This window comes from Suncus etruscus, chromosome 5 (genome assembly GCF_024139225.1).
Source record: "Suncus etruscus isolate mSunEtr1 chromosome 5, mSunEtr1.pri.cur, whole genome shotgun sequence".
NCBI classification, from domain to species: Eukaryota; Metazoa; Chordata; class Mammalia; order Eulipotyphla; family Soricidae; genus Suncus; species Suncus etruscus.
This window is the reverse complement of record NC_064852.1, coordinates 40,585,044-40,611,292: the sequence shown is the minus strand read 5'-3', so window position 1 is coordinate 40,611,292 and position 26,249 is coordinate 40,585,044. Positions and strand designations below refer to the sequence as shown.

The 26,249-nt window shown below is 35.5% G+C and overlaps 1 protein-coding gene across 1 annotated transcript in view; it reads left to right on the top strand.

Moving 5' to 3' along the window:
* Nucleotides 1–26,249, top strand: part of GTDC1 (glycosyltransferase like domain containing 1) — a 325,354-nt gene that overhangs the window by 232,995 nt on the left and 66,110 nt on the right. The window contains exon 5 of the mRNA XM_049773569.1: nt 14,004–14,348. Coding sequence (XP_049629526.1) covers nt 14,004–14,348 — 345 coding nt within the window. The remainder of the gene's footprint in view (nt 1–14,003; nt 14,349–26,249) is intronic.

The window sequence follows — 26,249 nt, the reverse complement described above, 5'->3', positions numbered from 1 at the left end:
TGGTTTCTGTGGTTTAAAAATTAGACAGCATATGGTGCGCCGGGGGATCGAACCGCGGTCCGTCCTAGGCTAGCGCAGGCAAGGCAGGCACCTTACCTCCAGCGCCACCGCCCGGCCCTGAGCGTCACAGGGTGTGGCCCAAAAACCAAAAAAAAAAAAACAAAAAAAAAACAAAAAAAAAATTAGACAGCAATAGAATCAGAATGAAGTAAATCAATACTTTGTACTGTAGCATTTAATGTGGGAGGGGAAAGAAAGATTGTGATGGAAGTTGGATTTGCTGGTAATTTTGATTTATTCAGGTTGTGGGTAGGCAAATGAAAAAGGAAAAAAAATAAGACTGGATTTTTGATGCCCATCTGTTCATGCTTCAGAGACCTGGAAACTGATGTTTCAAATTTCCTGGTTTTACTTTTCTGGCTTATGCAGCTTTTAAGAATAGATGGACCATCTCAGAAAAGTAAAGAAAATGAAAGACAAGGGAAAGTGAAAGGTATAAGAAAGCACCATAGGAAACAAATAATAGAAAAGGAGAGATATATTTGTTTGATTTATAGCATTGGTCATTTTTGTAATTAATGTGCCTTTAGGCATGAGTAAAAGTTTTTGATTGGTATACAAATAAAAATAAAATAGCACATGAAAATGCTTGCCATAAATGAATGCTAAATTGTAATTTGTAAGAGTGACAAGAAAAATATATCTTTAAAAAGATGAGTTTCTATTTGTAAAATGGGATTAACTTTGAAGGAGCCATTGGAATTAATTAGACATTTTATAATTCTGAATCTCTATTAACGATAATAACATAATAGAAATAACCTTCACTTTGATCATGAATATTTTTTAAAAGACAGCAGCTATAGAGCTTCTACTATGTGCTAAGCAATATGGAGTTAGCATTTTCTCTTTTAATAATTTATCATTTATTTACAATATTAATGAGTTTTAGGAGGTTAGTTCACCATATACCATTATATATGTAAGGTTGTCACCATTCTACCAACAGAGTTCCTGAGCTACCCTGTCATTAAAAAGACCCTCTATTCCTTTCTCCTATAACTTATTTCTCCAAGGGTACCACCATAGTTCTCACTGAGTCTGGGAGTTAGTTTTATTAGTTTTTGCCAGTTATTAATTTAACTGATGTGCAAAATTATACTTTGTAACATACTTTATCCCAATGCCATTTAATAACTCACAGAGCCCTGAATTTTATTTAGTTTGGGAGACACATCCGGCAGTACTCAGGGTTTACTCCTATTTTTTTTCTCTACTTGCCCAAACTGTATTTTTTTTGTTGTTTATTTGTTTGTTTTGGGCCACACCTGGTGACTCTCAGGAGTTACTCCTGGCTATGTACTCAGAAATCGCTTCTGGCTTGGAGGACCATATGGGGCGCTGGGGGATTGAACCTTGGCAAGGCAGATGCCTTACCACTTGCGCCACTGCTTCACCCCCCCCCCAACTGTATTTTAAACCAGTATTGATGGCCAGATCTCCCGTCTTACATATTATCTTTTTGTGTCACTGTCAATATAGATATAGTACCTTTTAGCTTATTCTTTTCCTGATATCCTATTCAGGAAATCTAATCTGTCTCTTTGTCTTTTCTCCACAATTGTATTGTCAAATTAGTAATCTTGGGCTGCCATAAAAAATATCATAGATTGGGTGGGGTGGTTTAAACAGGAGAAATTATTTTCTCACAGTCTAGAGGCTGAAAGTTCAAGATCAGGATGCTCTGATGGTCTGTTCTACAGAAAACTGTCTTCCTGGCTTGCAGATGGCTGCCTTCTGGCAGTGTCTTCACATGTGGTAGTGGCAGGAAGCTGAGGGAAAAGATAGGATATAAAAGTGATCACTTCCTTCTCTTTTAAGGTCAGAGTCCTATTGCATTAGGACCTAATCCTTATGACTTAATTTCACTTCATATATAGTCACTATAGCACATGAATTTTGAAAGAACAAAAGTCAGTAACTTCAATACAATGATCTTATGCTCTAAAGGCAACTCTCCCATTCAAAACTCTGTTCTAAGGTATTAGGGGATTTCTGAGTTTTGTTTGGAGAAAAAGACGTGATTATTTCTGTATACTAATACATTGCTCCCACTCTATTTTCATCCACAGAACAATGTTTTCAGAGTTTCTGTCAGTATTTTAGTGTTGCTATAGAAGACATGGGATTCACAGAGCAGTGAGAATGTAACATGACAAATCTTTACAAAGCAGCTTCCTGAGTTTATATACATGTGAAATGTCTACTACTCTCTCACTTGAAAGATAATACTTCTTGTTGAAGGATATCGAGTAAGTGGTAGAACACATGCCTTATATGAATTAAGTCCTGTGTTTGATTCTCTGGCATCACATGGATTGAAAACACTACAAGAACAGAAAATCATGACTTTTGTTCCATATTTTGAACACTTTAATTTTCATATTGTATAATGTATTAAGTGATATGAATTTACAGAAGTTTGTAACGCTTTGCTTCTGTAGCATTTTTGATGGGGGAGATATACAAAATAATACTCAGGGGCTGCTCATTACTTAGTCCTGGAAGGCTACTCTTGATGGTGCTCAGGAGTAACTTGTAGTATTAGGGATCATATCCCTTTCTCCTGCATGCAAAATACCTAATCCAGCTATTCAAATGTCTCTCAATTTCTGCTTCTGAGTTATTAATGAAATGAAGATGAATAAACTATTATGTTTTCATTTAAAAGTTAGATCAATTTAGCAATGGAATTAGTAAACACATTTTAAAAGTGATAACATAATTTTCAGTCTAAGAGGCCAATAAGTAAGTGTGAAATGTTACTAATATGCATGCACACACATATATACACACAAACCTTTGTAAATATAAACATAACCACTTGAGCATAGAAAGAGCTTAAATGTTTGTTAAATAAATATTTCTTGACTGATCCACACAATGACACAGTGAATACTAAGAAATATGTTCTTGCTTTAAGAATAACTATAAATATGGGTGTTGAAGAAGCAAAGGTTTGAGAAGTTGGTTTAAATTTGCTCTGCTTCTTTATATACATCATGACTGGCATATGTTATCTCTTTTTCTTAGGAAATATTCAAAATCAGATACCATCCCATTTTAAGGACTAGGGAACTAAGCTTCAGAAAAAATTAAAATCTGAGTAAATTCACATACATAAAAATAGCAATGCATTTCTCTTCAGTGTTACATACTTTAATGAGATTTCTCTTCACCTACTCTGGAGAAGAGAAAAAGGTTTTCTCTTACTGGAGGATCTGAAATTTTGCCACTGATCATTAGTTTCTTTAAGGTGCTGACCCATTTGAAGGGCATAATGCACTGAGTGTGAAAGGAAATTAAATACATTGTGAGAATTAGTTTCCAACAAGACTGACACTAGAGAGCAGAGCATGATCTAGTGTTGGAGCCAAAGTAGAGTTTAGTTTCAGTAATGGTTTAAGAAGTACATGGAAAGGTGGGTAGGGAACAGAGACCAAAAGTAGAATAAAGATTATGGGAAGTTGATCACTATTGAGTAGAGAATGCTTATAGTGGGGTAGAAAAAATTGAAGATTTCTCTTGGCAAATTACCCTACCATTTGGCTAAATTGTCTCATTACTATAATGAACCTTGTGTAACTAGAGAGTTCTTATTCTTAAAGAACTCCTTTGAGGCAAGGAACATGAAAAGTCAGAATATTTATGTCCACAAAGATTGGCTCTGGGTGTGATAAGCATTTTCAAGATAACTCATCTTATTTTCATTTGCTCATAAAGAACATAGAAGTTTTTTTATTATTTATTATAGGAGTATGTCATAGAAAGGAATTTTATAAAATTTTAGAAGTCAAACTGTTCCTATTAGGAAGCAGTTAAATTACCAACGTATATAATCTAATGTTATTTGACAGAAATGGGAAGTAAGGTACAATTATTTAAGTTAGATATTACTGATTATGTTTTACGTACTGGAAAAAGTGCCACATAAGCATGTAATATTAGTAAGATATTTGGAAAGTGTTAGCTTTTCCAAAATGATTCTTCACAGAGTGATGTGAAATAAAAATAAAAAGAAAGGTTCTGGAGAAACATTGTAGTAACTTAGTGCTTACCTTCTTAAATCTGTGGATGTTAGGTAACCCCTTGGGAGTCATATAACTGAATATGGTAGTCATAAAATATTTGTTATATAATAAATTTGTTACCAGTTTATGTTTGACTTAGATACTAATTTTATATAGCTGGGGTAAAAAATTCTAGGGTAGTACAGTTCATAATTGGAAAAAGTGTAAGCAACCCTAATTTAGGATGCCTGCCTTGCAAGCATATGGTTTTGAGTTAAAATCTTGAGTTGGAGAAATAGTGTAGGGGATAAGGTACTTGGACCTTGCATGCAGCCAGCCCATGTTTGATCTCTGGCATCACATGTAGTTCCCCAGGCTCAACTATAAATTATTTCTGAGCACAATATTGCTGGATATGATCCAAAATAAACAAATTATCCAGAATCTCATGTACATCCAGTGCAATCCTAGCAGCTTTGTTGTTTAAGCCTCACAGCCTTGCTGTCAGTTATTCCCAAGCCATAGAAAAATTAATTAAAATAAAAAATAAAACTTTTTAATTGGAATGAACTCATGGGAACCAAACTGTCTTTCCTTATGACAGACATATGACTCAACTGTTTAAAGAGCAAACATCAGTTGGAGAAACAGTTCAATAGCCTGATCTCATCCTTTGCATGGAGAAGGTCCAGGTTTAATCCCTTGCAGCACAAGGCCCTCCATTGACAGCCAGAACTAGTCCTTCTGTAGTACTAGGTGAGGCTCAAATAAATAAATAAATAAATACTTAAAGGACAGACATTAGAAAAAACAGTGGACCTTTACAGTGGGAGAGGAAATTGAAACTTCTCCCGTTGGTGTCTTCAAGAGATGATACTATCTTTATCAAATGTTTCATCACTGAGATCAACACAGCTAATGAGGACAGTCTGATAACCACACGTTGGCTTTCCACCTTAGCATGCAATTCTCAGCAAATAAGTAAGGTTTGCTTATTCATTTTTAACTGCAACTAGTTTCAGTGGCTCCTATTTTCCTAGCTTGTCACAAAACAGAGCTGTGTAGACCAAGCAAGCCACCCTACCTAGTAACTTCTTACAGACAGCTAGCTATATGGCTCATATTGGTTTTAAAAGTTTTGACCAAGGATGAGAAAATTTTATTCAAGCATTGACCATTGAGCATCCAAGTACTGTGTTGTACCCAGCCATAGTCATGCTGGATGACAGCTCCTTAAAGCATCTTGTGTGAATTGTGACTGACTCATCAGTGATTTGTGTTTTTAATAAGGTGCTTTCCATAGTTTCTCATTGATACCATCTTCACAAAAACGTGCTGTCTGTGCCTATAGCCACCTAGTTAAGAATCCATCAACCACCACATTGAAGTCTGTCTTTTTGTTTAATGTCGTAGACCAAGCTTTGATGGATTGCCTTGCTTAGGATTCCTTTGTTTAGTGAAGATAGTGTGACAAGGAATATGGGATGAAAATATACACATGGGGATACTTGATCATGATTCTTTTACTTGTAGAGTTTGTAGGTCTTTATAATTTGCTTCATGTAAGTGATGCATAGACACATGTGAGATGGTATGATTTTTAATTATCATTGATATTTGCATATTTGACTAAATTCTAAAAATGTTAATTTTATCATTAATTTCCAAAACATTGTTTGGAAATAGTTTTTGTCAGAAATCACCAAAGGCCTTTATATTGCTAAAATATCTTATCTTCCTAGTCAGTTTTTGGAAAAAAATGATCTCTGATTCCTTTTGATTCCCTCTTTTTGTGTTTCTTCATTTCTTAAAAAAAAAAACAACCATCATGTTATTATTAGCTAAAGAAGGTACACTGGTGTTCAGGTTTCTGGGATTGATGTGCAAAGTTAGTGCACACTTCTGCCACCAATGAGCTTATGACTTTTTCCACATTCCTGTGTCATGTCTAGTTCAACATTCTTTCCCTAATTAACCCGCTCACTATTTGTTTGTTAACTGTTATTGTTGTAGAGTTTACTGTTATCTACCTTATTACTCATGTGCTCAAGATCCTTTTTTTATTATTTTATTTTATTTCATTATATAATTACTTTATTTAACCACCATAAAATTATTCATGGTTGAGTCTGCCCCCAATGTCCCCAGTTCCCCTCCCACCCACTCTCTCCTTCCCCCTTTCTTTTTGGACACTCTGATTTGCTCTATTTCTAATGATGGGGTAACATACATATCACTTTATCCTCTTTCAGCACCAAGTTCTTTTTTTTGTATTTGGCCACACCCGGTGATGCTCAGGGGTTACTCCTGGCTACGCGCTCAGAAATTTTCCTGGCTTGGGGGACCATATGGGATGCCGGATCAAACCAAAGTCTGTCCTGGGTCAGCCACGTGCAAGGCAAATGCCCTACCACTGTGCTATCACTCTGTCTCCAGCACTTACTTCTTGTCCAGAGAGATCAATTCTAACTATCAGTGTCACAGTGCACAGTGGATCATTCACTACCCTAACTGCAAGATCTTTTACTTATGTTCCCATGTTATTTACTAGTACTCTCTTTACTTCCTAACTCCTTATTCCTAAATCTGAAACTTTAAGTTCTATATTCTAGAATCTGAGGTTTATTATTGATTGGTATCTTCCATAACCTTAATTTCTTTCTCTGTATACTGCAGATGACTGAGATCATTCTGTACTTGTTCTCCTGCCTCCAGTGCTATTTTACATTCATTTCTTTCTGAATTGCCACAAACTGAATAACTTATTTTTTTTAGTAGCAACATAGCATTTCTTTTTTTTTTTTTAATTTTTTTTTTAGCATTTCATTGGTGTATATGTATAAACAAGTGTTTTTATGCAGTCATAAGTTGTTGGATGTTTGAGTTGTTTCCATGTCCTGCCTATTGTACTTAGAGCCATACTGAACAGAGATATGCATTTATCTTTCCACAATAATGTTTTTGAGTTTGGGAGGGCAGATACCTCTGGGGTAGATGCCTAATGAGCAGTTCTTCCTATTACCCTATTCCAGTTCCGATGCTCTCTTTCTTTGTCAGATTCAAAAAAAATTAAGTGATAATTTGTGCTCTTAATATCCAAATAATTTGCACCATTGTTCTTATGATGGAAAGACAGACTACTGATAATCTCTGCATTGTGTTCTCTTTTTTTATGGAGTTTCCCTAGGTAGAACTTCAAATATGAAGTGCTCTTTACTGAAATTTCTCAAAAATATATTTATTAGTTGTCAAAACATTGTGTCATATATTTCAGACGGATCTTCTGACCCAGAATATATATCTAAATTGACTTGATGTTACATCTTTTGCTGCCTTCTCTTTGACTACTACCCTATTGGTCAACTAAACATATGCTAGATTCTTATACTTGAAAGATAGTGCAAGGGGGGTAATGTGCTTTCCTTGTATACTGCAAAACCCAGTTTGTTTCCTGGCATCATATATGTTCCCTAGCCCCAAACTCTTCCAGGAGTGATCTCTGAGCAGATGTTACTCAACAAATCTACCAACCCCTAGATTCTGGTTTCTCAGCCTTAGCAATATAAGTTAAATTAGTGCCTGAAGCATTTCCTTTGCTTACCATTCACCTTCACATCACTCAAACTTAAGGGGGTTTTGTTTGTTTGATTATCTGACTTATCTATGTGAATAAGATATTCAGTTATTCATATAGATCCAATTCTAGGCTTATGTATTTAGATGTGAGGATAAGCAATAAAATGTAGATCTGGAAAGTTTTTATTTCATCTGTCTTTAAACTCTGTCCAATCCAATAATGAACTTTACAGTAGCACCCCAGAACCATGTTGGGGGGACAGAGAAGGAAGAAAATGCTTGTGAAAGAAGAAGCCAGAGGTTCCTCTTCTATTTCAACTTTGGCTACTGGCTGGGAGAAAAAATGGGGTGGGATCCCTTGGAAAAATCACAGACTGGAAATGATTGCTATAATCAGAATATTTCTAAAAGTAAATATATGTTCTGAAGAGTTTCAGAGAGATTTGGAAATAGGAAATGATTTTCTGAGTAAGGTGGGTAGTAGAACTTTTTTTTTTAATTTAAAGGATTATTAAGTGGCAGACCTAGTATATGCTGTAAAAGGCAACTCACTGTTTTTCTTCAACTCTTTTCTTTCTTTTACTCTTTTCCTCAGGACTTTTTCTCTTCTCATTAGCACCTCCACCAGAGTTGGAACTGAGTAAGAGAAAGGAAGTGTTCAGACAAGTGTCTATTTGCATAGTCATTGCATTGAGTTATTGCCAGGACAGTTAAAACATTCTGTCCAGTTCTATAGAAAAGCAAGTTTCACCCTATCAGTAAGGTAGTATTTTTTTTTAGCATAGGATGGCTTATTGCCAAGCTTCTCTTAAATGTACATTACAAATAACATCTGATTAAGAATGTTCTGGATGGGTTAATTAGTGTGGTGACTATTATTAAGCAAACTGCTTGTTAGTATTATGCCTATTTGATCTTGGTATTGATGTGAAGTAATTGACCATAGAGCTAGATTTAGAAAAGCTAGAATAAAGTTTTTGATTTCTATTATGGCAATAAATTATTTATATTAGACTTGTCTATGAAAATATGAGTTTTATGACACGGGCAATCAGAATAGACTGTGTATGATGCTAAATGTGAATTGTTATGTTTATTTTGTTTTTTTTAGAAGTATTAACATATTTTCCCATTTGTTTTAATACCAGCTTTGCTAACACCAAATCATTAAATATATATATGTATGTGTATATATACACATATTTCAACCTACTATTGCACACTATAAAAAACCTAAAATGATTTTAACTCTCTCATCTAACAAACTATTTTCATTTAGATTTAGTTAATTGCTTATGGACTTCTCTGAGTTACATAAAATCACTATATACAAATAGACTATTTAAGAAGAATTTGACAATTTATTATAAATAAGAAAATATAACCTCTTCTTTCAAGTACTGAAATATTATTTATGTATTGGTATTTTGTCCAGTTTTATTATTAGATTTTTCTGGCTATCGCATTTCCATAGGGAATTTATTCCATGAGCTAATAAATTACACCGTCTGGGAGTTTTTCTTGAAATTCAGCTTAAATTTTCCCATTCTTAATTTCATCTCATTACTCCTAGTTATACCCCCTTGTACCAAGCTAAATAATTATTTTCATTCCTTAGAGACTCCTATTATGTACCCCTCTAGTTGTCACTTAACCAGGCTATTCATATTTAGCTCCTTTAATCTGTCCTCATAAATCAGTTCTCCCAATGCTTTAATCATTATTATTGCTTTTCTAAGAACTCTCTAATTTTCAAATATATACACTGATGAAATCAGTAATCACACAGAATTTTATTTTGTTCCCTTTATTTTCTCCTCGCCCATACATTGGGGATCATGCAGTAGCAGGGATCAAACCCAAGCTCCCATATGCAAAGCACATGCTCCAACCTTTTGATATCTCCCAAGCCCCACTCATGTTCTATCCCACATAGAGTTGGAATTACTCTTCCTTATACAAAATCAACCCAATAAAGTGGGGGAAAGTTGTCTTGATCAAAGCAACACATGCTCACTTACCGACTCAGGGCTATCTAAATAGTGTTTTTATATGTTTTATGTGTATATGTTATATACACATTAAATAAATGTATACACAGTTTATTTTATTTTTTTAATTTCATGAGGTTACTAGACTAAATTTTTGGTAACTTTTCATTCTAATATTCTGCATCTTTCCTTGTGCTTGCTCACCACTCTTATTATTCTTCACAACCTTTTCTAAAATGAGATTTTGTTTATCCTTGGGACCATTTAGCAAAAAGTATTGAATAGAAGCAGTCCCGGTACCTTGCACAGAGCTAAATTCCTTGTCAGTTACCAATTCACCATTTTTATCCATTCTCTCTTTCTCTTTCTTTCTCTCCTTCTCTCTCATTTTTGGGCCACACCTGCAGTGGTTAAGCTTTTATCCTGCCTCTGCACTCAGAAATTACTCTTGGCAGGCTCTTGGGGCCATATGGGATGCTGGGGATTGACTCTGGGTTTTTCATGTTCAAGGCAAACATGCTACTCACCCTACTGTGCTATTACTCCAGCCCTTCCTTTCTCTTTTAATTTGTAATCTTGCTCACATGCTGGTTAATATGAATGGATTCAGTGAGTTAGATACTACTTTTTTAAAATAAAGATATGTTGCTTCAGTGCCCCTTGATTTTATTTTTGTTTTCATTGTGACTCATTTGCACTGAGTTTATAATTTTGGTAAGACCCTTTTTAAAACTTGCCTGATATGCTTTATCTGATATAAACAAGTAGATTTCCTCACTTGTTTTATTGGCATTTTCCAGATATGTACAGATGGTCCTTCTCTAACCATTTGCTCCATTTATTTAGCAGTTGAAGAAGTTCCTATAATATTTTTTATCTTTTGTAGTGATCAATGATAATAAAAAGTATGGTTATATATGTACACATATATATTAATTTGTTTTGGTGCCACATCCAGCAGTCCTCAGTGGTTACTTCTAGCTCTAAGCTCAGGAATCACTCTTAGGCGGGCATAGGAGACCAACTGGGATGCTGGAGATCAAAATCGAGTTGACTGTGTGCAAGGCAATTGCCCTACCTTTTATACTATTGCTCCAGCCCCTAATTTGATTTTTAGTTTCTTAGAATTTCTTCCCAATGTTTAATTTGTTACAGTAAGAAAATGGTTTGTTTCCTTAATAATTTTAGAGTTCTGATGTTTTAATTATAAACTATATGTATCCAGGTTTCTTTCCATTAAAAATTTAAGTATTGAGCTTGAGAAATAGTACAGCAGGAAGGGTAGTTATCTTACTCATGGGTCCCTGTGTATCCTATTGGTTTCCCAAATCCTCAAGGAGTAATTCCTGAGAGCAAAGCCAGAAGTAATCTCTGAGCATCACTGAGTATGGTCACAAAATCAAAAAATATAAAGAAAATAAGTATTAGGTTGGAGATATAACTCAATGGGCCAAGCACATGATGTGCAAGTAGAAGACATGGGTTCAATCCCTGTCATTATCTGGTTGCCTGAAAATAACCAGTAATGACTCTCAAGCACTAAACCAGAAGTAGCCCCCCAAAACAACCAAGTGAGGCCCCAAACCAAAAGAATAGGTAAATAAATAAGATTCAAGTAAAAAAAAAAAACAGTTGGTTTTAAACCATCCTTTGTGCTCTACCTATTTATACATAAGTATCTTCTAATTATTTAAGAGATGGGTTCTTACATATTGTGCTGATTTATCTCAACCAGTGTAGAAGCTTATTTCTCTACACTCTTAGGCAGGCAGGCATGCACACTTATTCCAAATTGTACATAAAGTTCTATAAACAGACCCTGTTTCCAGCTCGATGGATCCTCTCTCAGTCTGTTCTTTAGTGATGCTCACTAAAGGCCTTGCTTTCAAACCTAAAGTACTTCCTCTGCCCTTCTCCAGAGTGCGGATCCCTCAGATTCCCTATGAAACCCCATATCTAACTCTTCAAATCACTTCAAGTAAATTCTCACCAAAAGTTTCGGAGTTTCAATTACAATCCATACCTGCCACCTACAATTGCTTTCTTAATTTTCAAATTTTCTCTCTTTTCTTGGGTTTTGTATGAAAACTTGGATTACCCTTTTAATTTTTCTCATTTTTTTTTTAAATTTAGCATTCTTCCCACTTCACTGGAAATCTTGCATTGTCATATTAGGTTATTTTTCACTTCCATCTTAGGAGACTTCTATTCCTTTAGGATTTCTTCCCTTCCCTAGCAAGTGTCCATAAGAGCCTGTGAACATGAGAAATAAAATTAGCTCTTGCCTTTTCTTCTCTCCTTACTGCTCTGTTTCTGCCTGCTTCTCTTTTAGGCCCAAACATAGACCAGCTGTCTGCTTTCTGTCCGCACCCTTATAGGCCCTGCTCAGAGAGCAGCCAGTGCTTTACTTCAGAACAAAGCCAAGCTCTCCTTATTGTTCCTGGTACTTTCATACCTCTACACTGTTTTACACATTTTTTTTTTTTTTTGGTTTTTGGGCCACACCCGGTAACGCTCAGGGGTTACTCCTGGCTATGCGCTCAGAAGTCGCTCCTGGCTTGGGGGACCATATGGGACGCCGGGGGATCGAACCGCGGTCCGTCTCCTAGGCTAGCGCAGGTAAGGCAGGCACCTTACCTCCAGCGCCACCGCCCGGCCCCTGTTTTACACATTTTTAAGGTCTCTTAATTCTTTTTTATATACATCCTTTTGGGACTCTTAATTTTCTTTAGTAGTATCATATTACCTTCAAATGCTTTCTTTTCTTCTAACTGTTCCTTATTGCTCTCATTCTATACTTATTTCTCCTTCTGTGTCTCTTAAATCTGTGTGTTCCCCATTTCTTGTACTCAGCAATTCAAGGAAGGGGCCAAGTCTCTGAATGGGCCTCTGGGACTCTGGGAAAAGCTCTAGGTTGTCTAACTCAGTCTACCTCCATAGACTTTAGATCCCAAAATCTGACCCCAACCTCTTTGAGTTGAATATTATTCCCTGAAGGGCTCATGTTTTTTCTGAACCATTTTCCTTTGATCACAGTATTTCCTTAGTCCAGAACACCTCTTTTTCTTCCTTTCAAAATTCTTCAATTAAAACCTTCTTTAAACCTTTACTGATCCCCAACTCAGAATTAATCTCTAGTTTTCAGTGTTGAAAGTTGGAATGCCCATTATTCATATACTATTTTCCACCATGAGGTAGATGGTATTTCATGTCATTTTCCACTTTCTCCATTCTGAAGTACTTGCTCCCTGCAGCTGGTGAATTCCTTGACTTCATCCTTTATAGCTGCTTGAACCAGTAAGAAAACAGATATAGAGCTATGTATTACAAAGCACTAGGGTGGAAATGACATTCTAAAGCATAAAAATCTTTAAGGCTAGGGATGTAGCTCAGTAGTAGGGCACTGACCTTGCATGTGTGAGATTCTGGGTTCAAATTCTGATACTACAAAAAAAAAAGTAAAATAGAAAAACAGAAAGAAAACATAAAAATGCATTTCAGGGGGGAGGGCAGAGAGATAGCATGGAGGTAAGGCATTTGCCTTGGATGCAGAAGGTCGGTGGTTCAAATCCTGGCATCCCATATGGTCCCCTGAGCTTACCAGGAGCAATTTCTGAGCATAGAGTCAGGAGCAACCCCTGAGCACTGCCGGGTGTGACCCAAAAACAAACAAACAAACAAAAAATGTATTTCAGGGATCTAGAGAGATAAAGCAGGTAAACAACCAATCTGAATTTTATTCCTGACACGTTAGCTGGTCTCTGAGCAGAGCTAGGAGTAATCCTTTAACACAGCTGGGTATGGTTCAAAATGCTTGCCTCCCAAAATTAATTAATGTTTAAAAGTCTATTTCAACAAATATTAGCAAAGCCAATTTAATAAAAGACTAATTTAACTCTTAGAATTGTATGCAGAGGCTCAGAAGTTAAGAATTATGTGAGCAGAAATGGACCATATTAATCAAAAAAAGTTTTGAGCACTTTTGTAGACTTTTGAATAAATGTGACTTGAAATGAACACAGCTTGTAATGGTAACTACTATGCAAAAGAGAACTTCAGAAAGAAGAGAGAAGGAAGATGTCATGAGCTGTATCTATTTTTTTTTGTATGTATGGTACACATTTTATAGCCACTAAAATTCTCTTGAAGCTATTCAGAGATGATACATGCTAAGTCAGACTTTTTAACTTTATCTTGAGTGCGATTACTCTTACATTTTTTGCTAATTGTTATTACACTGTATTTTTTATTACACTGTATTTTTTTATCAGTTTTAAACATCGTCAAACTACCCTTACAGAAAGGTAAAGGACATGTTTGAAATACTATTTACACAACAATAACATTGTATTTCCTTTTGTAACAGATTCATGCCCAAGCACAAAGCAGCCCATTTACAGAAGATGCTCAGCCTTAATAGAAATGTGAATGTTACTCCATCCACGGCCCTTCCTTTACAGCAAGAGCAGAGAAGTTCTGAGAATGTATTGAAGAATTTTATCTCAGAATCTGGATCTCGTGATATTGCGCAACAGGAAGATCTGAGTAGCTCAGTAATGCAAGAGTCAAACTTGAAAACATGCGATTCAGCATGTGATGCAAATTCTCACCTTGGCGAAGATAAACAAAATCTGACTCTTAATCCCTATGACCTTTTGGCTGGAGTTGATGATCAGCAAAGACCATTGCATATTGTCTGGCCTCACAGATGGTAAGTTTAAGATACAGCTACATAGTCAGTGATAGAAATGGCAATAGAAAATAGATTCTGATGATTAACCTGATAAATTGTTGTCCTGCTAACTCTAAAATAAGACCTTAAAGTGGAGGTATTCTTGGTATTTTTATTTTGGAGCAAGATGGTACTACATAATGTCTTATATAATTGCCTGTGTACAGGACTTAGATTAAATATGAATTTCAGGACTTTGTTATCTCTTTAGATTGCTCAAATCTTTTTGGCCTTTACTAAAATTAAAATTACAGATAATAATTTGCTGTGAGTTGTTCAATAGCATTTGCTAGACATGTCTAGGAAACAAAACTTTTTCTAAGAAGTTTCAAAATATAATACTAGAATTCCATATTTTTGTACATACTGCTATTATAAAATTAATTCTGATGTATGCATTACTGAAGCATTATTGCCATTAAAATCATTTTTATATTTGCTGGCTTCACCAATTTCAACAAGGTACTTTTATTTCACTTGTCATCATATAGAATAGATCATTACATTTGAAATGTTTTTCATCTCTCTCATGAGACAATATTGGGCTTAGGAAAATACTTTCCAGCAGAATCTTTTCTAAACAGAAAAAAACCAGCTACAGCATATAATTGCACCAAACAGAAACTCATAAACTGAACCCGGCCTCCTATAAATTAGGATTTAAAGAGGTAAAATGTCCTGATAATCTTCTGGTATTAGACATGAACATTTTAATCTAGTTTTTATTCCTCCCAGTTAGTTAATCTGCATGTGGCCTGATTAGACTTCACTTCCCCCACAGATTATGGTCTCTTTATTGCAGAGATGCTGGAATGATCATTAGGTCTGAATTTCTGAGAGCAACTGTTTGCAGGTGAAGTAATAAGTACATCACACCGGCCAGGCAAAGCCTGGATTTGACTTCCAGCACATTAGAACTCCAGAAGCTCCCCTAGTTGATCTTTAGCATCTGGTACCTAAAGGGATTTTCATCTGACACCAAAAGTATAAACCTAAAATTTTGGGTTTGAAAGCTGATAAGGAAGATGTTTTTATATGTGTCTATTTAACTTCAAATTTTGAACATTGCCCTTTTTAAGGGTGGGGCATTTTTTTTAAATCAGGTTTTCCTTAGAATGTGATGGGCTCATTATTCTTTTATGTTATTTTAAAATGCAATGAATATGGATGAAATTAGCCTGTATCAAGGTAAAATGGTGGTCATTATTTATTCCTTTCTGGAAAGCTTCCCTTGTAGTCAGTTAATGTTTACCAGGCTCTGAAGTAATATTTCTTGCAAGAAGTCAGTTCTCAAAAAGTTTGTTTCTGGATTATCATAAAAATGGTAAATGAAATCATTTGTAGACTCCTATGGCAAAACAGCACACTGAAACATAAGGAGGTAGAGCAGGCAAGCAAGCCATGTTATCCAATACTTTGCACAAAATAAGACAGAGCTATGTTAATAAAATTAACAATATTAAATTGAATAATTCCCTCTCTTCCTTTGTATATTTTTGCTTTAATTTAATTTAATTGCCTAAAGTTAGTTGCTTAAAGAGATGCAACATTATGTTTGTGCACATTCTTATTGTTAAAGCTAAATTATTTTTAATTTGGAGAAGAGGGAAAAAAGCCGCATCAGCAAGAGTAAATGCCAAAATATAAAAGTAACACATTCATCCTTACGGGTAATATAGTAGAACATTGGAAACTTGGAGGTTGCCAGACACATAGCTAACATTAGGGCTAATTTTGAAAATCTAGCGTGCAGTCAATTTTACTGATGCCTGGGGACATACAAGGTAGAAGCTGACAAGAGAACTAATTTTGTTTGGGTTATTTACTGCTATGCATCATCCGCGGGTTCCCGCCTGACACACAGCTATATGAAGGGGAATATTATCACACACTAAAAATTTATGTTGACATTCGATATTTGTTCAATATGTCAGCAGTATTACTTTCATAATCAAAAGAGTAAGAAAAAGAGAAAAGAAAAGCACTTTATGCTCATATAGATATATCTTTTTAATAACAGTCTATAAGGTTAATATAGTTTACCTTTGAGAGTATACAATGAAAACAAGCAGGGTTAGGAGGGGAAATGACAGAAAGCATCAACCCGAGCTGTTTGTTTGCCATTACCTAAGCGAGCCATGTCAGCTCTCTGGCCCGCGTCTGATAGCTATTTGTTGTACAGAGAGCACAGCATAAAAAAAATATCAAACTCTTAATACTATTGTGTGCCCATAACCATCTGTCACTGCTAGCCTGGAGATGAGAGGAAGATTACGAGGAATAAACACTGAGCCACCGAGCATTGGTAAAGCCTTCGGGCAAAAAACTCTTGTGGGGACATCAAAGACATTCTAATTCCGAGGCAGTCAAGGATTACAGTGTGTAACCTGTGCTGACAACAGATAAATGACTGGCAATATTGTGCCAGAGCTGTTGGGTCCTGCATGGAGTACTGATGATGATGATGATGATGTTATCTTGCAGAATGGACTCTGCTGGGATAATTTTATGATAAAACACTTTTTTCAAATGCCACTGGGTCTAGGCAACCATTTACTAGCTACAGGGGTAGCAATCAGTTTCTTCAAAATTTACTGTTCTAAGCCCATTAGAGTTCCAACGCAGCAAGACTCTTCAATGAAAATCGAAAATGCCTATATTTTCTTTAGAAGAATATATGCAAATGTTGTGAGCTGAACTACTACCCTTTAGTGGTAGATGCTTTATCATCTGATTTATGTAAATTTTCTCATAAAAATACAGTTTATTTTTAATTGGTGAATATGAATTAGAAAATTAAGATTCCGGTTCAGCATTTATCAAAATCCCCAGTTACAAGCACACATTTATTTAGACCTCTGATCGCCTGCGTAGAAATCATGGAATTGACCAGTCAGTGTGAATTGAATCCTCGAGGAAGCGATGGTCTGTACTAGAAATGTCCTGGATTTTGTTTCTTAATCAGTTCTCTTCATTTGAGCCCCTACCATTCTTGTGCTTGTCTCCATTATGAGTTCTTTAAACCAACAGCTTGAAAGGGTGTCTTCTAGCTTGAAAGGAACTCTATGATTTCTTACATGTTTGCTGTGGCCTTGTATATTTTGCAGAGAGGTATTTGGAACAGGAGAATGCAGGGGTGATTGTTTCCCTGTAAACAAAGATAAAGAAAAAGTCAACACTGGAGAGGGCAACAGAGTTCTTAGAGCCTGTCACTACCATGCCTAACAAAACAAAAATAAAATCCTCCTTCCTATCATAAAAAAAAATATGCCCATGAAATCATGCAGTTGCAGTGGCCAACTCTGAAAATGAAGCGATGCTGACCTCACTGTGTTAGCTCTACGCTGGGATCATGAATGGTCTAAAATATAGTGTTAGCCTCTAACATATCTTGTACTAAGTCAAGCAAATGTAAAGCCTTCTTGCTAGAATATGTATCAAAATCAAAAGTGACATTTTCTAGAAGATACATTCTGGCTTTAAATCTGTGTTAAAATGTCTGTGCATGAGAACAGACCCTTAAATGCAATGCTTGCCCCTTCTCTTCATTCTTTCTGAATCTGAGCTTGTCAAGGATTATAGTGTGCAACCTCTGCTGACAGCAGATAAATAACTGACAGTATTTTAGCAGAGGTGGTGGGTTCTGCAGAGTAATTTGTTTTCTCCTTCCTACTAGTCTTTGATGTTTAGTTATAAACATCTATAACAAAGCACTGTTAATAGAGATGACTTCTAGAGAAAGAGCATATTTAAAAAATAGACTGAAATTCACAACCTTTATTTTAACTATTTTCTAGCCACATACAATGCAAATACAATATTGTTCCAAGTTCTAATCTTTATGTAAATGTTCACCTTGCTGTAATGTACACATGAGACAGTGCTCAAAGGACAGAAAAAGCAAATTTATAAATATGGAAAGATGAAATTCTCAAGGCTACAGTTCTCTAAGTCTTTGATCTCAAGAGCCCTTTATACCCTTAAAAATTATTAGGGCTTCTGACTAGAGTTATAGTACAGTGGGCAAGGTGCTTACCTGGTATATATTTGACCAAGGTCAATCCCTGGCATCCCACATGGTCTCCTGAGCCCACCAGGAGTCATCTCTGAGCATAGATAGGTATGATCAAAAGACAAACACAAATAAAATTGAGACACATGTGCCTTTGTTCTTTGGGGCTATCAACATATACTTTATTCAGAATAAAACAGGAAAAGGTTTAGTACCTATATTAAATCATTTAAAGGTAATAAGTATTAAATAATTGTTCACATAGTTAATACAACTTTATGAATGACTTCTAAAACAAGCAAAAACTAGTGAGAAGAGTAACATTTTAATTTTTGTAAATCTGTAATATCTGTTAAATAAGATAAGAGTTGAATTCTTTTGTCGTTTTAATATTCAATTCTACCAATTACATACTCAATATGTTGTTTTGGTCAAAGTTTATAAAGAAAATTCTTCCACATAATGTATTTTAATAGCCTATTCAGGTTATTATAGAGATTTTTCTTTGATACTGTACTAGAACTTGACATGGTGCTTTTTTCCTTTTTTTTTTATGAGGGCATGGGGGACTAGCAGTGCTAAGGATCTACCCTGGAGCCACTACTCTCTCTAATTATTCAGTAGTTGCTGAGATGCTGTGCTACTTGGGCCCAGTAGTATCTCAGTTGAATTAAGGTAGGTGGAGTCCATTTAACACTTGAACGATCTCCTCAACCCCCCAAAATAGTTTATTAAATATGGGGCAAGAGCTATAGCACAGCGGGTAGAGTGTTTTGCATGCAGCAGACTCAGTTTTGATCCACTGCATCCCATATGGTCCCCCAAACCTGCCAGGAGTAACTTCTGAGTGCAGAGCCAGCAGTAATAGCTGAGTGCTATTACAAAAACAAACAAAAAAAATTTTAATGTTAGCCTGAAACAATGACTTTTCATACTCCACTACTTGATGTTTGACTGGATTTTGTGGCATTTGGTAAATTGGAAAATATAGATTCTTTGAATTATGCAGAGCTTCCAAATATAGTTACAACACATAACTTCAAACAATCCCGCAATTAATACTGTCGCTGATAACAAACATATTGGCTATTGAGAGGTTGTCGTGGTCATATTGTAGATAGAATTTTTCTAAAATTCTAACTTGCTGTTTAAAGCTTGACTTTACATAGCAACAAATATTACCACTTGTTTTCAGTGAAATAATAGATTTAGACTTCATATTTGAGAAAATGTCTGCCAAATTCTAAGTCTGATTAATCATGGTTTATCTATCAGGTTGAAATGTAATTGCTGTTTCATGGGAGGAAATTAGTTACATTAACTCACCATATAGTCTACTGTGTTTCTTTGTAGTTCACTTTTTTTTTTTTAATGCCTTGTGATCAGCAAAAGTTGTTTGTACCATTTCTCTCCTCTTAACATTATGGAGATTTGTTTTATCGGCCAGCATGTGGTCTATCCTGGAGAATTACCCATGTGCATTGAAGAAGAATATGTATCCAGGTTTTTGGGGATGGTGTGCCTTATATATATATATATATATATATCTACTAGTCCACTTCCTTCCATTTCTCTTTTCAGAACTAGTATATTCTTGTTGGGTTTCAACCTTGTTGACCTATCAAGGGGTGTTTGGGCACTTTTGAGATCTCTCACTATTATTAAGTTGTTATTGATGTCTTCTTTTAGGTTTGTCAACAGTCGTATTAAATATTCTGCCATTCCTTCATTGGGTGTGCATATATATTTAGAACTGTAATTTCTTCTTGTTGTACATATCCTTTCATTAGTATGAAATGACTATCTTTGTCCTTTATAACTTTTTTGAGTCTAAAGTGTTTTCATCTGATACTAATATGGCCACTCCAGCTTTTTTAAGGATGTTGTTGCTTGGATGACTTTCCTTCAGCCTTTGATATTGAGTCTGTGCTTGTTCTGATTATTCAGATGTATTTCTTGTAGGCAGCATAACATTGGATTCTGCTTTTTGATCCATTTTGTCACTCTGTGTCTCTTAACAGTCCATTGATATTGAGAGAGATAATTGTCATGGGACTTAGTGTCATCTTTGTGTAGAAGTTTGTTGTGTCTGTTGGAGATTCTTTCCTCAAAGTAGACCTTTCAGCTTTTCTTTCAGGGCTGGTTTTGAGTCTATAAAGTTTCTGAGCTATTGTTTATTGGTGTAGCCATGTATACTTTCTTCAAACCTGAAAGTGAGTCTGGCAGGGTGTAGTAGTCTAGGCAAAGCATTCATTTTGTTGAATTTTATCACTATATCCCACCACTGCCTTCTGCTTTTGAGGGTTTCTTGTGACAGTCTGCTGTAAATCTTAAGGATATTCCTTTGAATGTAATTTCCCTTTTTGATCTTGCTGATTTTAGTATTGTATCCCTATCTGTGGGATTTGTCTTTTTTTGTTTTTGTTTTTGTTTGTTTGTTTTTGGATCACACCCAGCAGCGCTCAGAGGCTACTCCTGGCTCTATGCTCAGAAATTGCCTCCGGCAGGTTCGAGGGACCATATGGAATAGTGGGATTCTAACCACCATTCTTCTGCATGCAAGGCAAATGCCCCACCACTGTGCTATCTCTTCGGCCCTGGGATTTGTCATTGTGACTAGGATGTATCTTGGGGTGCTTTTCTTTTTTTTTTTTTTTACTTATAATTTTTTTATTTACTTTTTTTATTTAAACAACTTTATTACATATATGATTGTGTTTGGGTTTCAGTCATGTAAAGAACACCACCCATCACCAGTGCAACATTCCCATCACCAATGTTGGGGTGCTTTTCTTAGGGTCTCTTTTAGCTGGTACTCTTTGGGCATGTAGGATTTGATTGCATGTAGTCTTTAGCTCTGGGAATTTTTCTGTAATGTTGTCCTTGACTGTTGATTCTTCCTGGGGATTTTCTTCCTGGATTTCTGGGACTTCAATGATTCTTATAGTTGTTTCTGTTGAATTAATCAAACACTTTTATTTTAATCTGTTCACAATCTTAGAGTATTTTTTCCATTGTCTGATCATTTGCTTTAAGGCTCTTTTCCAATCTCTTCTGCTGTAGGGATTTGTTATGCATTTCATCTTCCAGCTCAACTGCTGTTGCTCTGTTGGAGAGGCTTTCGATAGACTTTTTCATTTCAACTACTGAGTTTTTCAGTCCCATTATATCAGTTTGGAATTTTCTGTTTTCCATCTTTTTGTTCTGTTCAGCTTGATCTATGTTTTCTTTGATTTCTATGAGGATTCTTTATATTTCTTCTCTAAACTCCTTATCTGAGAGGATAATTCAGTGGTTGGAATTTTTTGGGTCATCAGAGCTGCCATCTTTATTCTCTATGCATGCTGTAATCCTGCATTTTTCCCCCATTGCCATGCTTGTAGTGTGGTTCTTACTACATGTTGAGATGAGGTTCATGTTCTAGAAGACGACTCTGGCTGTAGAGCAAAATAGAGCGCCACACTCTTCTGGCTCCACCATTTGTGGGCAGAGACAACCCTACCAGTGCAGGTCACTTCAGAGTTTTTGATGCTGGGGTCTTTGTCTGTTGCTGTCGCTCTGGGGAATCAGGAAGCAGGGCACAAGTGCCACTGTCTATAAAGTTCCATTTAGACCAACACAGGTAGGAATTAGTTCTGCCTTTGTGGGTGGAGACAAGCCTACCTGTGCTGGGCGCTTCAGAGCTTTTGTTGTTGGAGTCTTCGGCTGTCGCTGTCACTCATGGGAATCAGAAAGCTGGTCACAGGTCACCATATAATCTATTGATAATTTTTAGGACCTTATGTATGTTGGCATGCAGATACCCATTATGTATATTTCTAATTTTATACACAAGATATTAAAAATGTTTATTGAAGAGACACAATCTAATAATTTATAGTGATATTTACTACTTCTTCAAGTAAAATTCAGTGAAATTAAGCATTTATTTTACTGCAAGATGATAAAGAATACAGTTTCTGCTTGGAGGTGATGCCATTGACTTGAATCTTGTTAAGGCTTGATTCATAAATGCATTTCTTTCTATAAGGTGATGTGTCAGCACAGTGGAAAGAAAAATACTTTTTGATATTATTATGAAAATAGTGTAACTTTGGGCTGAATACCCCCAGGAATTCACAGATGACCCTTTTAATAAAACTGTTAAATGAAATTAATAATGGCATGTATAAAATGCCTGCCACAAGTCAATGAATTGTCTAATTTTTTCTTCAGCTACTAACTTCTTGCCATGAATGTTAACATAATTATATTGAGTTTCACAGAAAATTGTAATATTTAGGGGCTGAAGAGATAGTGCAGCAGGTAAAGCATTTGTTTTGCATAAGTTAACCTGGGATTGAACCCCAGCACCCAATAGTCAGGTGGTCCTCAAACTATGGCCCGAGGGCCACATATTGTATTTGTATCTGTTTTGTTTCTTCATTGCAAAATAAGATATATGCAGTGTGCATAAGAATTCGTTCATAAGTTTTGTTTTTACTATAGTCAGACCCTCCAATGGTCTGAGGGACAGTGAACTGGCCCCCTGTTTAAAAAGTTTGAGGACCCTTGCGAGTCCCCACCAAGAGCGATCCCTGGGTGCATACAGAGCCACAATTAAGTCTTAATTACCACTGGGTTTAACCTAATAAACAAAAAAATAATAATATTTAGTTTAGCCATTGTAGTCTAAAGAAGTATTTATCATATATAAATGAGAAAACTTTGTCAGACCAAGTAAGATTTGTCTTAGTCTGTTAGTTTACTGTAAGACACATATATTTGAGATATTAGGTAATGATAACATATATATTTAAAGCTTTTATTCAGTTCTTAAATCTCTCTAATGAGTACTATATCAGTTGGTAAAGACTGATTAAGAAAGATGAAGTGATAGTGGGCTGTGAGACACACTGAGTTTAGTTATTAGAATAAATAAAGCTGTAGGGTCCGCCATGACCTCATCATTGGAATGTAGAGAAATTGTCAGAGCTTTTAACTTAATGTGGAATGACTTTTTATGAACTATATTATATTTGCAGTGTTTTCCATAAAGTAATGATAAAACAATTTAAGCAATGTCAATAATAGTTAAGGGTAGACATCTGGAAAGGAAAAGTTTCAGTCTTTGAAATATAAAAACCTATTTAAAACATATTTAGGTAAATTGTGAAATATTGAAAGAATTTGACACACCGTATTTTTTAAACTTTGGCTATTTTTAAATGAAATCAAACAAGTGTTATAAAATTGAGAATATTTTATAAGTTGAGAATAAAATAATTTTTTTTTCCATTTGACTCTCTGAGGTTTAAAACTACAGCTTTGAAAACAAAATTGAGCTTCATTTATAAAGGATCTGTGTTGGATGATTAAATGATGTGCTTTTCAAGCCAAGGTAAACGTATATTGACTTTCTCCTTGCTCATATAATTTAGGATACTTTTGTGGTATATTGACCTAAATCTTTCAACTTTTTCTAGTCCATATAATGCTTTTGGAGGACAGTTTGTAGTGCTCAGTAGAATTCTCATAGAATGGCAAGTCCTAGCACTTGACCACCAATGTTCTTTATTCTACTTCAGTGATATGTACAATTCTTATTTTTCAAGAAACAAATAAACCTTATAGAACTAGAAGTACATTCTAGAAAATATGGTTATGTGGTCTGACAATCTATCTGTACACTCTACCAAAGCTTCTTAAGGCCTGTAAGAATCTATCTCACTTGTCCTGTTGTCTTAAAACTATGATTTCATACTTGCTTTCTATTAACAATATCCATTTTATACACACACACACACACACACACACACACACACACACATCAATTTTTTTGGCCACACCCTGTGACGCTCAGAGGTTACTCCTGGCTATGCACTCAGAAATTGCTCCTGGCATGGGTGACCGAATGGGACACTGCGGGATCAAACCTCAGTCCCATCCTAGGCTAGCACGGACAGGGTAGACTCCTTAACGCTTGTACCACAGCTCCGGCCTCAGAGCTAAGTATATTTAATGTGAGAATTATCTACCCTATAAAAACTCTAAGTTAATTTTTTCTTGTAAATAATGACTTTTTTGAAAAGGATTATTTCGCTGGTTTTATGCTTATCTACCAGGGGTCCTCAAACTTTTTAAACAGGGGGCCAGTTCACTGTCCCTTGGACCACTGGAGGATCTGACTATAGTAAAAACAAAACTTATGAACGAATTCTTATGCACACTGCATATATCTTATTTTGCAATGAAGAAACAAAGCAGATACAAATACAATATATGGCCCGCGGGCCATAGTTTGAGGACCACTGAATTAGGCAATCAAAGTTCACATGCATAATAAGATTCTAATTGATCATAGTCACTCCAAATTAAAAGATGTTTCTTTCAACATACTGAATGCCTGACTGAGAATACTTTATTCAGCCAAACTCTCATTCAGATTTGATAGAATGATATACAACTTCATAAGTAAATAATATCTCAAGAACTTTATAGTCTCAAAAAAAGAAGCAATAATGCAGTAACTTTAAGGCAAGAAAAAATTCCACAAATACACCAAATTCCTGCCAATATATGCACAATATACACATTCTTGATAATCCACTTTCAAGACTCACAAAGATAGAGACCATTAATAAGGTGAATCAGAAATGAAAAGGAGACATCACAGCAGACACCTATAGAAATTAAAAGCATCATCAGAGATTATATTAAGAAACTTTATGCCACAAAATAAGAGAACTGAAAAGAAAAGCATAAATTATTGGACTTCTATAACTTCCTTAAATTGAATGAAGATTATTTGGAATACCTGAACAGATCTGTCTCTATTGAGAAAATTGACATGATAATCAGAAGTCTTCCCAAAACCAAAAGCCCATGCCCAGATGGATTTGTCAGTAAATTCCTTCAAGCCTTTAAAGAGGAAATACTACTAATCTGTTTCAGGTCCTTCTAGGAAATTGAAGAAACAAACACTCCCAAATGGTTTCTATGAAGTAAACATCACCCAGATATTAAAAGCAGACAAAGATATCATGAAAAAAGAAAGTCTCAAGCCCATATCTCTAATAACACAAATTCAAAGATTCTCACTAAAATACTAACAAATAAAAGCCAGCAATTCATCAAAAAGATCATACACCATTACCAAGTATGATTTGTCCTAGGAATGCAACAATCGTTTAACATATCCAACGTAACACATAATACATCATAATATCAATAAAAGAAAATGTAAACATCATTTAATCATATCATTATATACAGAGAACACATTTAACGAATTCAAGCGCCCATTCATGATACAAAAAAATCTTTAATAAAATGGAAATTGAAGGGTCCTTCCTAATATAATTAAAGTCATTTACTACAAGACCTCAGCAACCATTATGCTCAAAATGGGGATTACTTAAAAGTTGTTCTGTGAGGATGACTTGAATTGGACAAACTAGTGTGCCGGGAGCCTAGAGTCAGTCCTGTGCCAGGAAACTTCAGGGGAAGGGTCTCCTTGTATTTAGACCATAATTTGCCTTTCAATATCCCTTATGTTTTGGTGGGCCTATGCAAACAAATGCCACTCTAATACCGTTTTTTACTATGTTCCCTTGACTCCAATCCTTAAGAAAAACAACCCACTAAAACTTTTGAGGCTAACTTAAACTAGTAAGCATGTGCATGGAACTAGAGAAATGTACTTTGCCCTCAATGTTTAAGGAGTTACATAAGTCTAATGTCTTTAGATTATATTGTGTGCTGCTAAGAAATAGTATGTACTACAACTGGGGATTCGAGGGACAAAGTAATTGTATTGTACATGGGTTCAGTTTTGTTTTTCTTAATGTTCTTTGGCTGAAAGTTCAAGGCTGGGATATCATCGATGG